The sequence below is a fragment of the Panonychus citri genome, unplaced genomic scaffold, assembly GCF_014898815.1.
Source record: "Panonychus citri isolate SS breed McGregor unplaced genomic scaffold, ASM1489881v1 Contig00140, whole genome shotgun sequence".
Lineage (NCBI taxonomy): Eukaryota > Metazoa > Arthropoda > Arachnida > Trombidiformes > Tetranychidae > Panonychus > Panonychus citri.
In genome coordinates this window covers 2,070,709-2,087,042 of record NW_026515545.1, presented here as the reverse complement: position 1 = coordinate 2,087,042, position 16,334 = coordinate 2,070,709, and the positions used below count along the sequence as shown (strand labels likewise).

At 29.6% G+C, this 16,334-nt stretch overlaps 3 protein-coding genes across 5 annotated transcripts; 2 read left to right on the top strand and 1 right to left on the bottom strand.

The window, feature by feature from the left end:
* Positions 1–3,467: 3,467 nt before the first annotated feature.
* LOC128394637 (delta-sarcoglycan-like) lies at positions 3,468–7,806 on the top strand. Its single transcript, XM_053354984.1, has 5 exons — positions 3,468–4,082; positions 6,183–6,284; positions 6,417–6,633; positions 6,880–7,073; positions 7,156–7,806. Exons 1-5 carry the CDS (start codon positions 3,696–3,698, stop codon positions 7,363–7,365), a joined length of 1,110 nt encoding a protein of 369 aa, XP_053210959.1. The 5' UTR covers positions 3,468–3,695; the 3' UTR covers positions 7,366–7,806.
* On the bottom strand, positions 7,433–9,339 carry LOC128394638 (nonsense-mediated mRNA decay factor SMG9-like). 2 transcript variants are annotated; one of them, XM_053354985.1, is made up of 4 exons: positions 8,924–9,339; positions 8,290–8,823; positions 7,855–8,053; positions 7,433–7,770 (listed from the first exon to the last, which is right to left on the bottom strand). In XM_053354985.1, the coding sequence occupies exons 1-2, from the start codon at positions 9,209–9,211 to the stop codon at positions 8,290–8,292; spliced, it is 822 nt and encodes a 273-aa protein (XP_053210960.1). In that variant the 5' UTR covers positions 9,212–9,339; the 3' UTR covers positions 7,433–7,770; positions 7,855–8,053. The 2 variants fall into 2 exon arrangements, with proteins under 2 accessions (XP_053210960.1, XP_053210962.1); XM_053354987.1 differs by having other exon boundaries at positions 7,433–7,748.
* A 1,556-nt stretch (positions 9,340–10,895) lies between these two features.
* Positions 10,896–15,698, top strand: LOC128394657 (innexin inx2-like). 2 transcript variants are annotated; one of them, XM_053355011.1, is made up of 3 exons: positions 10,896–12,326; positions 12,409–12,677; positions 14,092–15,698. In XM_053355011.1, the coding sequence occupies exons 2-3, from the start codon at positions 12,429–12,431 to the stop codon at positions 15,397–15,399; spliced, it is 1,557 nt and encodes a 518-aa protein (XP_053210986.1). In that variant the 5' UTR covers positions 10,896–12,326; positions 12,409–12,428; the 3' UTR covers positions 15,400–15,698. The 2 variants fall into 2 exon arrangements, with proteins under 2 accessions (XP_053210986.1, XP_053210985.1); XM_053355010.1 differs by having other exon boundaries at positions 10,896–12,677.
* The last annotated feature ends 636 nt before the right edge of the window (positions 15,699–16,334 follow it).

The window sequence follows — 16,334 nt, the reverse complement described above, 5'->3', positions numbered from 1 at the left end:
CATTTATTTATTTATCATGAAACTAACATGGTAGATGAATACATTGATGAATATAATAATAATCATGATGATAATAATGATGATGAAGAAAAAAAATGAAATACCAATCGTATAGTAATAATTTGAATATAAAGAAAAACTCATTTACACCAGAATATTATATTCAATGAATATACATTTTTTCCTTCATGATATCAACCATCATGATGATTCTGACATCCTCTTGATTCTGAGTATTTATATTTTTTTCTCATACCATTATTATTATTACTATTACTGAATTGTTGGTGATAATAAATGATTGGTTAAAGTTATCGGATTATTTGATATTATTTAAATTTACTGTTACACTTACATTATAATGATACATTTATCTCTTTGTTATAAAAAAAATATAATCAATTGATTGTTTGGTAAGTTAAGTTAATCATAATATGAGGTAAAAAATGATCATGTGTGTAAATTGATCAAGACAATTGAAATTGATCAGGATCATGAATTGGGAGTCAAAATTTATTTATGGAGTAAGATTATCACTCCCAGTTACTCCTATTCTTATATATGTATGTGTGTGTGTGTGTTTGAATAAATGACAGGGAGGACTGAATGAATTCAGGTTAAATTTCAACTTCGATTCAATTTAGAATTTAAAATTAAATTGATTCTCTTTTTTTTCATGTGGAGATCAGGTTATTTATTCATTATGAGAATACAAGGAAAAGATGATTAATCAGATCAATAATTTTCGACACATTTCGATTAACTATTAGTTGGATAGGAATAAAGTTCTAGGAATACTCAAGACGAATAAAATAATCGGCAAAGACAGAGAGAGAGAGAGAGAGAGAAAGTGGTCATATTGTCCTGAGGAGAGAAAATGAATACTCAGGTAAGATGATGATTCTCAAGGTAAATAAGATGTAACTATGAGGAAGAAGAACAAATAGAATCAGGGAATAAGATAGAAAAGAGGAAAAGATGATCAAGATTGTCGAAAATGAGAGAAGGTGGTTAAAAGGTATGAAAGGTGGATAGAGATATAAAAAGAAGGTTTCGAAAGGCGTTGAAGCGTTTTCTCTCTCTCTCATTCATCGTAAAGATCTTTGGAAATGCAATTAATGAAATGAGAAACACACAGTTGACTGATTCTCGGTTGATGTATCATCATCATCATCAGTAGCAATAAACAAAGTCATCTGCTAATACAAAGAGTATAAGGATAAGCATCCTCATCTTTTCTTCCTCATCTTCTTATTAAGATGCAATCACAACTCCCCAATCTCTTACAATCTCTTTCGACATATTATTTGACCTTTTTTCTCTCCTTTTTCGTTGTTATTTTCTCTCGCAACTTCTTTTACCTTTTTTCGGATAATTATCATCATCTTAACTAAAAGTCGACGAAATTATTATTATATCAAAAAGAAAACCTATAACAATGATAATCTTAATAGGAAGAGAAATTATTATTACAATTGTTGATCATCATTCTTGTTATCATCATATTCATTCAGACATTTATCTCAATCAGAATGATTTTATCAACATGAAAGGATAATCATGATCATGATCAACAATTAAATGCTGTTTGTTGAAACATAAGTTTGAATAACTAATCAACAAGATATGATTAAGTCTCTCAGAGTGAGATTAAGATGATTAACTAACAATAAATGGTTTTGATGTTGATTGTAAATTAATAATTGTCATTGTAATTGTGATTAAATTTAGAATGGATTAGCTTTTAACAATATGAATTTGAAACAATTAAAAGTAATTACTGTTGATAATTATGATGTTTTCGTTGATTATTTGGCTAATGAAGCCTTTTGTTATCACCAAACCAGGCAAAAGGTTATCAATGGTTATGATTTATATTTTTCTGTGAGTAACTTAATTGTTATCATCATGATTAACCGAGTTAATTTAATTCAATTCTATCTGATTTAATCTGAGAGCGGAAAAACTGAGATATGATAATGTTGATTGTTTACATTTTCCCATTGTTGATAATTAACCATCAACAAGAACAACAATGAGAGTGTAAAAAAACTAACCGAAAATTTAATTAATCTAATTATCATCACAATCAATCTTGATTGTTAGTTAGTTTCTCTCTTAAATTATCATCACCATCAGCATTTATCATTTACTTTTTTTATCATAATCTTTTTTTAGTCAATTTAGTCCATCAGTTGATTGTTTAAGCTAATCAGTTTACCGTTATGTTTGGTTTAGTACAATTTGTGGTTACAAATTTGTAAATTGAAAATGTTCATTGATTGTTACTGATTTTCATTCATTTGTGAATAAACCATTAAGGTTGGCAACAAATGAAAACAAGTAATTCACCGGATTATTATTATACCCTCAGGCTAAATTATGAACAGTTGCTTCATCCGCTGGAGTTGTTGGTGTTGTTGTTGTTGTTGTTGTTTGGTTGTATTATCATGAAGTTGGAAGGGAAAAATTTTGATGAAAGAAAAGTAAAACTGGAAAAGAAAGAGAAAAATAGAAACTGAAATAACATGAGGCATATACTACGAGGTGAGTTACTGATAAGTGGATCATAATGGCTCAAGAATGGGATACATGATGACTCCCATGTGGAAAAGGAATCATCATCATCATCACCATCAACTATAACTGTAACAACTGCAACAGCAGCAACATCATTACCATGACAATGATCATCTCCCAAGTGGTATCAACATCTTCCTCTCTCTCTCTCTCTCTCTTTACTCATCCTTCCTCCTTCATCTTCATCCTCATCCTCATCACCTCCTCCTATTCATAACTTTTCTCCCTCTTCTTCAATCTCACTTGCTCCTTTTCTTAACATTGATTCTGACTCTTTTTCCTTTATAACAAACATGTAAAAACTTAATGTTCATACAAATAAACATTAAATTGGTTAACCAAAAAAGTTTACCTGACTTTTTGTTACTCTCATGGTCCTGTCATCACATCATCTCCATCACTAATACAGTTGAAATTTTCATCATTAACCATTATATCAAATCATTGTTACTGTACAGTGTGTTGTTAACGGTTTGTTGATGATGGCCCAGTATCTTTTTGCATCCCTGTAACAATCAATTGAAAGTTGATTGTTAATCTTAAAAGTGTAAAATAGTCCAATGATTTGATCATTAGAGTCTTGATTAACTTTTGAGTTAATTGTAGTAAGATGGACTTATTATGGTTAAAGTAACTTACGATTAGATTATCAAGACTGTTGATTGTTTATCATTAAATTGTTCACATTAATCAGGTCTGTTAATAGTGTGAACAAGTGTCTTTTACATGTAATCATCTTAATTGCAATTTAAAAATAACTTGGCAACAGTTTAAGAATTAAAGTACCAGAGAAATGGAAAAGTAGAAATAATCAAATTCGAAGCCAAAAAAAAGTTCTAGTTGTTTTTTTGCTTCAACTTTCGAAATAATAATAATAATTGGATAAAGATTCTTTTATAAAACTAATTTAGAAATTAAGGAGAACTTGATTAGACAATTGTTCATTTGAATACGAAAGAAAATTAGTTGTTTATTATTTCGAAATCAATGTAAAGATAAACTTCATCTTCGATTATGTGATCTATTGTTCGTTCAATTTGTGGATAACTTTTTTCGTTAGTTTTTCGAAACGTTGATAAATTGTGTTTCTATGATATTCTAATAGGGTTTCCATCATGTCGACTAGTTTCATGATTGGAAAATCAGTTTCTTATCCTGTGATTAAAGGTGATACTTTTCCTCGACGAAATCAACGAGGTAAACGGCCGAGTGTTGATCTTGTCCAGTTAAGAGATACTCGACGAAGTAGCGGTCGATCAACTAATAGTAATCGTAATCCAATTAGTTATCCAGCTAATCAACAAAAGAGCAACAATTTACGTAAAACAAGTGAATCAGATTATCGGGAACAATCAGTCGCTTCCTCTTCACGATTAATTACCATAGGAATCTACGGTTGGAGAAGGAGATTTCTTTATGGATTAATCATCATAATCTCCCTGTTTGTTGTGGTCAATGCAGCGCTCACCCTTTGGATTGTCCGTTTATTGAATTTTCAATTGGTATTATTTTAATTTACTAATGTTAATCTTCCCGAATCAACAAGTAAAACAATCAAACTAATCAAATCAATTCAGACAAAACAAACATTTCATTTCTCTCATTTTGATTTATAATCATTTGCAAAGTGTCACCTTCAAGATTAATCAATTGTCGCTTGATTAAACTAATCCTTTGATTAGAAAACAACTCAACCCTTATCAAGACCTAATTTAACCCAACACACATATAATTAATTATCACAATTAGTCAACATTTACCTTTATTAATCCAATCGTTTTGAACTTCTACCCATAAATATAAATTCAGTTCCATGACATTATCATGTTTCAACCTCTGATCATCTTTAATTTCTTAGACAATGAACTCCATCATTATCAATTACCTTTCCATGGGCTCCTATGACTTAAATCCAATTAAAACAAAATCTGAAGACTAGAACGTTGTTATTATAACAATTTACCATTATCACAATTAAGATTATGATCCATGATTATTGATCTTGATAAACAGAATAAGAAGAATAATAATTTGGAAAAAGAAAATGAGATGAAATAAACAAGAAGATGATATGGATGGTGAATTAGAGGAGAACAAGTGAAGAACATGGGATGATCCATGAAGAAGATAATGATGATGATGATAGACGATCGAATTGGTTTCTTTTCTCATTTCCAACGGAATCATTTTCTCTTACAGATCAACTTAGAGATTAATAGCTTAACATGGAAAGATTTTCATCATAACCATACAGATATTACATAAAAAAGAAACTGTGTTTACTAGAGACGATGAGGATGATAAGAGATTATCATTGACCTCTCATCCTTTGGATGATTGGACTTCTCTTACAGATGATGAGAACATGATGATGATGATGAAGATGCTCTTTTCGCCTTATGGATAACTCTCTTTTTCTAACAATATCATCATCATATTACAAGACAAACTGTGGATCATATTAACGCCATTTAAGATCTTCTTCATCTTCTTCATCACTCAATCTTTTTCCTCTCTCTCTCTCTCTCCTCATCATCACTTGAGTCTTTTTCATCTTTTCTTTTTTTCTTCGCATCTTCATCATCTTTAAGATTTTCTCTTATCATCCTCATCATTTTCCCCTTTGTAAAATGCTAAGGATCACTCGTTATATTCACTTTCCCTTTTATAGTCTCAACACTCAATTGTGTCACTTTCAATCAGCCTTATTATTTATCATTTCCTATCAACCTCCTCAATTATTATATCAATAGGTTATTCCATTGACAATCAATCAAATCACTTTTGCAACAGGTTAATATCAAGATTAATCATCCATCATCTTATATCTCAACAATTAAGCTTAACTTTTAATCGCCTTAAGCTATTAAGTATATGTGATGAGAAATGATCCCAATCGATATTGATAATTTTCACTAATCATTCATATCAATTGATAATCAAGGCAATTGTTACATTGGAAAACTTAATAGTTAACAAGAAAGAGACATGATAATTTCTGACCATTGATTTTCAAAGATAATCAATTGTTAGCATCACTTTTTAATTATAAAAGGACAAATCGATTGTGTCACAACTTATCAGTTAATTGTTGACATGTTATTTTATCCAATAGTTAATTGCTGATGACGATGGAAACAATATCAATATTAATAAGTGATTCTCTGATTATAATCATGGAGATTCACTGAAACAATAATAAGATTTCAATTCTATTTTCTTAAAAAGATGAAAACTTTTTAGATGTTAAATCAAAAGGCTATTTACCTTTACATGATTATGATTAAATTCATGAATTAGTCTCAAGATTATCTAATTTCTTCTGAATCTGATTTCTTTTTCCATTATCATTGGAATAAGGAATCAATTTTAATCTTAAATAAAGAATATTTTGTTTCCTTTTTCAAAAAAGTAAAGATTCTGATATTTATCTGAACTTTTCATGATAAATTTATCTTTTATCTTCCTCTCCATTATTCATACCAACTGAATCTCCAACAAGAATATACTTGTTGATATGTTTTCCTTAAATCTTTAAAAATGACAAAGCATATTAATCATTAATCTTTTTTTTTTCTTCTTCTTAATCTCCTCTGATTTAGGATCGAATTGGTAAAATAATATTCACTGATGATGGAATCATAATTGATGGTAAAAGTTATTGTCGAGATACTTTAATTGCGAGTTACATTAAATCACCACAGGTAAATCAATTCACTATTGATTTATTGCCAAACAAAAGTTACCATCAATCCGGTTGATGGTAATCATTTTACAATTAATTATGTTTCCTTTTTTCGTATCTGTTGTGTTGATATATTACTTTTAATATCCAGGAATCAACCTTAAGGATAATCTCACCAGATAAGCTTGAGCTTGAATCAAATGGTGGACAATCAAATGATAGTGATTTGGTTAATCTATTATCCTTACAAAATGGTTCAATTAATGCTTGGGTTAATGAGATGACAATTAAGACTCGTGATAATCAACCATTGGTAACAATCAATGAATCTGAATTGAAATTGTATTCAACTAAGCTACGAATTGATAGTAAGTTGACCAAAACATTTACCATTGATGATTAGCTGGAAATTTGACCAAATCATTTTGATCGAGAAGTTGATGATATGATTATTGTATGGTTGAGATGATTGTTGATGATTGTGGTTAGGATTGATAAATTGTTGTAATAATGATGATATATCAGGTTGATGATCGGTGAAATTAGAGCTGAAACAAAGGGATTATCAGTATTGTCATCTTTTTCTTTGCTTTTCTTTAATCATTAACCTTTAGATGATTATGGGATCCAATTTAACAGCTCAATTCAAAGTCCATTGATTTTGAGTGATCCATTTCACAATTTAGAGTTACAATCAAAGACCAGAGCAGTTGAAATTAATGCTGTAACTGAGGTAAATCTTAATTCAGGTAATGGTATGACTCTTTCCAGTCGTAAAGATATTAGGCTCATGTCCAAATCTGGGAAGGTTAGTATTACAAACGGCAGTACCATTAACAAATTACCAAAAATTAATCATCTTTTGCCTTTTCTCTCTTTACAATCAATAGATTATTTTTGATTCTGATAGAATTGAATTGAAAAACTTGAAAATCGGACTTCCTTTGAAAAGCATGGAACCAAATCCAGGAGTTTTCCAAGTCTGTATTTGCACCAATGGAAGATTATTCTTGGCATTACCTCGAGAACCTTGTACATTTGATGTAAATATTTGCGAATATCTTATCGATCCCAATTCAGTTTCTACTGAGCCCAGTTAGTAATTCCTAATGGATTGGGTGACTGTACAACTAAGATGATAATATCCCAGTACAAGGATGAAAAGGAGAACTGAATTTATCTAAAACCAAGACGTGATCCTCAAACTGAATACACGAACCATTTGACGAGGTGATACATTGTATTCTAAATAATAATAATAATATTGTTATTTCATGAGTTAAGAAAAATTCTGATGAATCAACTGATGATGATGATGAAACAACAATATTACTGTTGGTGAGATCAACAGTTACATATAAATATTGTCCCAATGTTTTATTCCTTGAGGATAAAAATCAATCCGATATGAACTTTAATATGTCATGATATCGATTAAATTATGTCCATTCCTGTAATTATGTCACATGTTGGATGATCATCTCTATTATTGAAATTGGAAAAAACTTTGAATAACCAAAAAAAAATAAAGAGAACAGAATTAAATCAAAAGTTCCAATTTATATTCCTTAAATAATAATCAAACTCACCATTGATATTGAGACTAATTTTCTCAGTGTTTCTCCTTAACATTAGAATTTATTTGTAAAAATTTTCTCCGAGAATAGTAAACAGCAATTCCACCAGAATCTCAATATCTGTCAGCTGATTCCAATCAAACGACATTGATAATTAATTATTCGATTAAACTTTTTAGTGTCCATGTTTGATTCTTTTTACCAAATGAATCTAGTATAAGAGAGAAAAGAAGTTTAATTGTTAGATTAATAAAGAGAGTAGAAAATGTTAAACAATTTGTAGCCGGAATTGGAAAGATTCTAATTATTTTCCGAGTGTTCAACTGATTAATTTGATCTTGGGTAATTGTATCAGAGACCATTCTAATCTAAAATGGATTATGTCCCTTTCTTTGTTACCCGGATTAGTTGAATTTAAAATGATTAAAGTTTCAATGATTAACTTACTTAGAGCATAAGTCTAGCATAATCTGAAAAGATTGTTGATTTACGGATTGAATTGTCCCAATATCTTTGAGCGTTAACAAGCCAAGATTTTTCACAATTATGATTATTGGCTCCTCTTTCATCATCGTTAATTGTTCGTCGTGAAAGTAATTTGATTAAAGTAGTCGTGGTCTCATTCTCATCGATAATTTCCTTAACAGTGAAACATTCACCACCCAAGAATGTTTGAAGTGATGAGAGTAAACTTTTCTTTTCACTTTCATCTTTTAACTTTGGTACCTGGAAAATAAGCTCAGCTTGATTGGTATCATTTCCAACCATCATCATTGCAGTGGCAATCAATTTAATCAAATGAATATCCATCGACCAATCGTTAACAACAATAACATAATCTGAAACAGCCAAAAGGAAACAAAGTAACTGTAATGAGGTAATAAAAACATTGGTTTCCGGTTCAGATGAATCAGGAATAGAATTGGAAACACCAGAACCATTTTTAATATATTCATCTAAAATGGAAGCACTCATTAGAGGCTAAAAAAGAACAAAATTAAGAAGAAGAAAATAAAATAAAAGATTAGATGACAAATTTTTATCCATAAGAATAAGAAAACAAACAAAAAAAAATGATTACCTGACAATCCAAGAGTAAAAGTCTCTCCTTAGTAACATGAAGATCTACACCACGTGTAATATGTTTCAATAGACTATCAACATTACCAGGATCTTGGTGATTCTTGAAAATGTTTCCTCGGGCAATTTTATTGAGTAATGAAGATTTACCAACACTTTGCATTCCAACAGCACTTACAACAGTAAAACCACCCGATCCTGAAGATTGAGTTTCACTGAGAAGACAATCAGCAGCGGGATGAACACAAAACGATCGAGAGTCGATATCAATCAATTTCATTGCCACCATAATCAACCTTCATCTAATTATCGTAAAACTAATTAAACAAAGAAAAAAAGAAACAAACAAAATCAAATGGAAATTAAAAACTAAACCAGAGTTGAAAATCTAATCATTAAATTCAAATGGTAAGGGAAAAAGTAAACAACTGAATGAGTCACATTTTCACCTTTGGAAAATTTTTGGCGCCATTTTCAATTTCACCAAATTTCTCCAAAAGAAAATCAATCAATTGGAATAAAATTGAATTTTCTTACAATTAAATTAACTTTCCAATAGAATTTAACATTAATATGGTTCTATGTTTTGTATTGTTTATTGTTTGATGGAGGGAAAAGGTTAATTATTAATAGGAAAGATACATTTACGATTGTATATCAAATAGTAATTGATGGATTATTATTATTATCGTTATCGTTATTATTAGATAACAATTTAATTTCTGATTAAAGTTGGTTGAACTAATCAGAGGAAATTCAATAAACAGTTAATATCATTTTCAATTGAGTTTTATATATTTTGATTGGAGAAATTAAATTTAATCATCATCATCATCATGGTTAATCATCTTAAATTTGATTTATTTACATCCTAACATATGCCAAGTGTATTTATGAATTACAATTAACTAATAATCAACTTGGATTAACAATTACTGATTATCTTTATATATATTTTTCAAGTGAAAACTGTAAGTTAAGTTAATTGTAATTTCCGTTTCAGTGCCTGGTCCCTTAATTTGTCATAAGTAATCAAGTTAATTAAATAAATTGTCTTACATATTAAAACGAGAAGAAAATTAATTGAATTTATAAATAAGGAGAGAGAGAGAAACAAAAATTAATTATAATTAATGTTTACTTTTTGTCTTTAATAACCAATATAATCACAATCAACAATCAATTGAGTTAATTGTTATGGCTACTACCAATATATTAATACTAATTATTGATAAAACTAAGCAACAATCAACTCAATCGCGATTAATAATAAATTATCTTGATCAAATTGACGGTAAGAGATAATCAAGTAATTATGATCAATAGATAAATTAATTGTTTCTTTTCACTCATTCAAAAGTGAATGAAAAGTTTTCACCTTCATGGAGGATTAACAATTAACTTTGAATTTCTGTCAACAATCAAGATAATAATTTCCAATAAATTGATCAGATGGCGAAGATGGAGAAGCAGATGATTATCGTTGGAAATTCATGAGTGATGAGGAAGAAGATAAATTGTCATCATAATCAACAAGAAGACAAGCAAACCCGCAATGGAAGCGACAGATTAGCTACCATGTTATTCAATATGATGAAAAGGAGAAGCTGATTAGAGAGAGAGAGAGAGAGAGAGAGATGATGATGATGATCGTTCATTTAAATGAAAGAGATTGATAGAGATGATGATGGAAAGAGAGTGAGAGATGATAAGATGATAATTATGAAAAGGAAAGAGGGAGATGAGAGAGAGAGAGAAGATGAAATGAGACAAGTAACATGAATCTCCCCCATTAGTTATCATCGTACTTACTTTCTAGTTGATTTCCGTAGTTACTTTTTTTCCACCGGTCACCATGATAATATATTAACCGGATTAACTGATTAAATTGTTACAATTGTGTCTCCAATTGTTGTTTATATACTTAAATACAACGTTAATAATGTTTTCCTTGTCCTAATCCAGTTGTTATTGAGACGCTTGAGAAATAGTTTAAATCATTTTTTACCTCTTCCTCCTCCTCCCTCTTCATCATCATCATCATCATCTCCTCTGTTCATGGTTATCAGAATGATAAATAATATACTTTTACAATAATCATTGAAACATCATGATCATCATGGTGATCATTAAATTGATGAAGATAATCAATGTTAACAACAAAGTTAATTGTGATTGAAAATCATTTTAAAAATGGTTAACAACCAAATCTCAGTCTTTATAACTGTTTATAAGACAAACTTGGTTACTTGTAACGCTATTATTTTAATCAACAACAATTAACTAACTAACACATACACACAATTTATTTATTTATCCTTTTTTTTGTTACTGTTTTGTGTATGTGATTTATTTCATCATTAAACTACAATTTAAACTCATCAAACTGTAAATTAACACTGGAACAACAATTAGATTGTATATCAACATGATTCTCATAATCATCAACCCGATTACCTTTTTTATTTGTTTTGATAAAATGATCATCTTATTATTTTAATTGTATTCACATTGAGATGATGATCATTTAAATTGTTCAATAATCAACAGTCTATAACAATCATCATCATCATCATCACCAACAGGACATGATAACAATCAAGATTCAGATGATAATCATCAACACCAATGGTTTAATGTTAATCAACGACACTTAATTTTCATCTCAATTGAAAAGGCAAATTGTCAACAATAAACGCGAAAAATGAAAAAACAAAACACAATTTACTTGTTAATCATCATCAGTGTTTATTAATATTTATATATAATTACTAATTAACGATTATCACTAATCAATGAACAAAGTAAATACAATTGAGTGGTGACTTTTGATTCTTATTGTTTTAATTGTCACAAATGCAAGGAGGAAATTTTAATCAGTGACAATGTGGATTAATTGTTATCTCTACCATTTAAACTACGATATATTTTCACAATTAACCAAATCCCTAATCTCAAAGTGATAATCAAAGTTAAACAATTTAATAATTATCGGATTTAAATGATAAGATAAAGTTTCCAAAGGGACACTCGAAATGGACTGAAAAAGTTAATGGTCAAGATTTAATTGTCTTCCTTACCATTTCCATCTTCATCTCAATCGTATTCATACAAAGTGTCCATCATAATCACAATTAACTTGTCCGAATTTAAAATTCTAAACAATTAAATTGTGAATTTTAATTCTCTTCTCTTGTAACCATTTTCGTTTCCATCTTCATCATTATTTTTTTTTTCTATTTCGTTTCGTGTTTGTTTGTGTCTCTGTTACACGTTAATTCATCAAAATAGCTTCGATTAATTGTTCGGTTCCTATGTACAATACTGAATCACTTGGAACAACCATGAGATCAGTTACACGGGCACCAGTTACCTTACCGGAAATAAAGAAACACTTAAGTGATGTAAGAAAATTTTCCTCCAATTTATGGTCTTCATCTAAAGTGAATGTGAAAATTGACAATTTCATACTAACTCTTCATTCAGTGATTACAGTTCAAATTTTAATGGTTGGAACGATGTTCGTCTCAATGAGACAATATTTCGGTGAACCAATTGATTGTTTAACTAAAGATTCCGATATTAAAGCCTCGCTTATTGAACATTATTGTTGGATTGAAGGTGCATTCTCAGTTCTCGGCGGCGGGGAAACCGGAACCTCTTCAGCCTACCCTGGAGTGGCACCGACAACTTCAGCCTCGATTAAGAGACACCACAAATACTACCAGTGGGTCTACTTTGTCCTAATCATTCAGGTAACTAAATGATCATCAACTTAATCATATTAATCATTAACCTTTTCCATTAATCATCCAAAAGAAACACCAAAACAAAATCTCATCTACTTCCTTATAATTAGTTAATTGTTTCAATATTAATCTTTGTTATTAGTTGGTGATAGTCAATCAATCGGCTTCCTTTTTTTTTTAATTGCTACTATTCAATATTTAGATGCTTATTATTAATATTTACAATCTCATCAATTTGGCTGTTTGATTGTCTCTTGATAATTTTGTTAATTTAATTGCTTTTTTCCGCTCTATCTTATTTTCATATTTGATTAACTCGCAAATCTTTTAATTACATCCTAATAATCATAATTAAACGATTAATTGTCCAATCTATTAACATTAACTCCCCGAGAATCATGTTAATCATTTATCGTTTATTTTGACAACTTAACTTATTATCTTATGAGGTTGAATCTTAATTAGATTAATTGAGGATTTAATAGAGGATATGATTTAGTTTAATTAGATTTACCGACAATGTATCACTTTCTTTTCAAAGTTAATTGTGCCTTCAATGATTATCTTGATTAATTAATTAACTAGTTACACCCGATTCCGTTTAAAAACAATGACAACAATCAAAACAAAAAAAAACTTCAGTTCTCAATGTTAAATTGATTTACTTAAATCGTTGTTAATTTATGTAAATTGTTTGGACTAATTTTTATATTATTATAAACAAATTAATTGTCTCAATTGTTTCAAATGAAGACAATTAGTTAACAATGATTAAAGTTCAGTGATTTAGGATTTTGTTGGTTAAATTTGAATTATGAAAATAATATTAATAAGATTTCAATAGTAAACAATTTGATTGATAACATTGAAAGTTAATCAATTAATTACAGTAATTAGATATTAGGTAAAATGTTTAAAATTAGCAATTAGTCAACCATTTTAATTAGTAAAATAATTTCAACAAAATTAACCAAGATAACTAAATTAAAAATGGTTGAAAATTTAAACATTTAAATCAATTTTTAATTAGTCACAACATCTTAATGATTCAATTGAATTTGTTGAGACTTGAAAAATAATCAAGTAAATAGACAATTAATCAATCAAATCAAAGTGACATCTCAATGTAATTAAATCAATAGTCAACTCTTTGAAAAGTAAATATATAAATTGTCAAGACAAATGTAAACTGTCATCAATAATTAACCAGCAATTAAATTTGCCCTAATTAAGTTAATAGTCAAAACAAAGTGTCTACGATAATGACAGTAAACAAAATCTTTCAATCGCTCGATTAAATCTGATTAACTAATCTAATAATTGAAACTGAATAAATATACCAAAAGAATTGCAATTAAGATTAATTGTCATCTCAAATTGTTAATTTCTCTCTTCTCTAATTGTTATATCCATTCCATAGGCGGTAATGTTTTATTTGCCAAAGTTTCTATGGCGGTCAACTGAATCGGGACGACTCAAAGATCTAATCAGTAAATTATCGGGTAAATCAGTGGCCGAACTAGATGAAAACTCGAGGATAGCCCTTGTCCAAGAAGTGGCCGATAATCTTGGCATCTCTCACAATTATCTAATCACCGTGATCCTCTGTGAGGTTTATTGTCTTGTCCATCTTGCAGTACAAATTTGGTTTACCAATATATTTCTCGGTGGTTCATTTTACACCCTTGGATTAAGATGGTTATCTTATGCTAATCACTATTCGAGCGATGATCCGTTAATCTCGATATTCCCTCGAATGGTAAAATGTACATTCCATAAGTATGGTTTCTCTGGTACCATGGAGACTAAGGATGCTCTTTGCTTCCTTCCATTGAACATTGTCAATGAAAAAATTTACGCTATTCTTTGGATTTGGTTTGCGATTTTACTTGCGATCACAACTCTCCATTTGACCGTTGAAACATTTTTCATCTCATTCCGATCAATGAGAATACTCAGAGTCTCTTGGTTAGCCCCAGGGTGTAATCAATCTTTCGTCCGTGGTATTTGTAAAAGAGCTGGACACTGGTTAATCTTAAGCTTTGTCGCAAATAACATTAAACCCTCTTATTTTAGGGATTTGATGGCTTATCTTGAGAGAGATCATTTTGATCGGAAAGGTCGACCTCTTCATATATCTCGAGTTGGTGAAGCTCTTGCGGTCAAGATAACTGGTTCTAAAGTACCTTCAGCTGGCCAGTCTACTAGTAAATCGATGGGATCAAAAAAATCGTTCAAAAAACAATTACCCAGTTCTAATTTGACCTCAGCGTTGACCTCAAACCTTATGGGATCAAATAAACACCACAACTTATCAACATATCTACGAACCAGTAATTGTGACCCTCCTGGTCCAGGGTTTGTTATTGGAACTGCTTCTAATGATTGGCGTCGTTCATATGAATGGGATGAAGATAATGGTACCAATGAAGTTACCAAATTAACTTCCGGTGTTAATTATGACCATTGCGACGGGGTGATGGCCAACGATTGGGAGCAAATGGGCCGTTCTCATGTTACAACGATCGGTGGTCGTCCTGATGATGAAGATTACAGTGAAGGAGAGGGAAGGACGGGCGAAGGTTGTAGCGGTGAGGGTAACATCGATTGGCACAATGAATGGCCTGATGAATCTCCGACGGACGATGAGCAAACTTATGATAATCGTCGATCAGCTAATCAAGTCAATTTAGATTTAAACAAAAAAGTTATTTGGCCAAGTCAATGAATCCAATTCACAATAATTTTGCCATTGAAAAGGATCAATCAATCAATCAACAAACAGAAAATCAATTCCCATTCATTTATATATATAATATTTATCATCGTCATTGACTAATTATTATCATTCTCATTATTAATCAACAAGAAAAAAACAACAATTTGTATCAACTAAAAGTGTAACTTCAATGCACGAACCTTTTTTTTATACATTAATCAGAACTCAATTAATTATAATTCCCTAAATTACAAAATCTTTTTGACACTTAAACATGAATATTAAAAATATCCTCTAATTGTCATTAATCAGTTTGCTTTTTAATTGCCAATAATTATTAGTTGTTATGGTGAACAATAGATGGCGAAGTGGACAGGATTTGGAGAAACAATTTATTAATTGTGAAAGGAAAAAGTTTGGAAAACTAATTGTTCAAATTGGTAAATTAACATAAATTAACAGTTCTAAATATATGATTATATAACTTGACGAATGATTAATATTTGTTAATTCTGACGACAATTAATTAATTATAGAAAACAATTAATTTTCTAAACTTTGAGTTAATTTAAATCGTTTTGATGAATATTCAAATTTAATTCTGTCCAATGAGATTAATCAATCTGACACTGATTAAATATTCAATTGTAACCAATTAATCACAATCAGAGAGATTGTATAATAATGTAGTTAAAGATTAAGAGGGCAAAAGTCGTGATTAAATGTTGATTTGATTGTAACAATTAACGATAATGGTGAATGAAATGGATACAATATATTAAGAAACTAAATCGTGATTACCTTATATTTAGTTGATTGTTGTTGGTTGATGTTTGGAATCAACAATAAATTCAATTAATTAGATTCAATAAATAATAATATTAGTTAAGAAATAGAATTGAAATTATTAATTATCAGATTAAATTATCAAACAATTTAACAAA

Coding starts and splice junctions, on each gene's coding strand:
- LOC128394657 (XM_053355010.1), top strand. CDS start 12,237: ATGTACAATACTGAATCACTTGGAACAACCATGAGATCAGTTACACGG. Junction 12,678..14,091: donor ACTTTGTCCTAATCATTCAG/GTAACTAAATGA, acceptor TCCATTCCATAG/GCGGTAATGTTTTATTTGCC.
- LOC128394638 (XM_053354985.1), bottom strand. CDS start 9,211: ATGGTGGCAATGAAATTGATTGATATCGACTCTCGATCGTTTTGTGTT. Junction 8,824..8,923: donor TTTTACTCTTGGATTGTCAG/GTAATCATTTTT, acceptor GTTCTTTTTTAG/CCTCTAATGAGTGCTTCCAT.
- LOC128394637 (XM_053354984.1), top strand. CDS start 3,696: ATGTCGACTAGTTTCATGATTGGAAAATCAGTTTCTTATCCTGTGATT. Junction 6,634..6,879: donor AACTAAGCTACGAATTGATA/GTAAGTTGACCA, acceptor ATTAACCTTTAG/ATGATTATGGGATCCAATTT. Junction 7,074..7,155: donor TCATGTCCAAATCTGGGAAG/GTTAGTATTACA, acceptor TACAATCAATAG/ATTATTTTTGATTCTGATAG.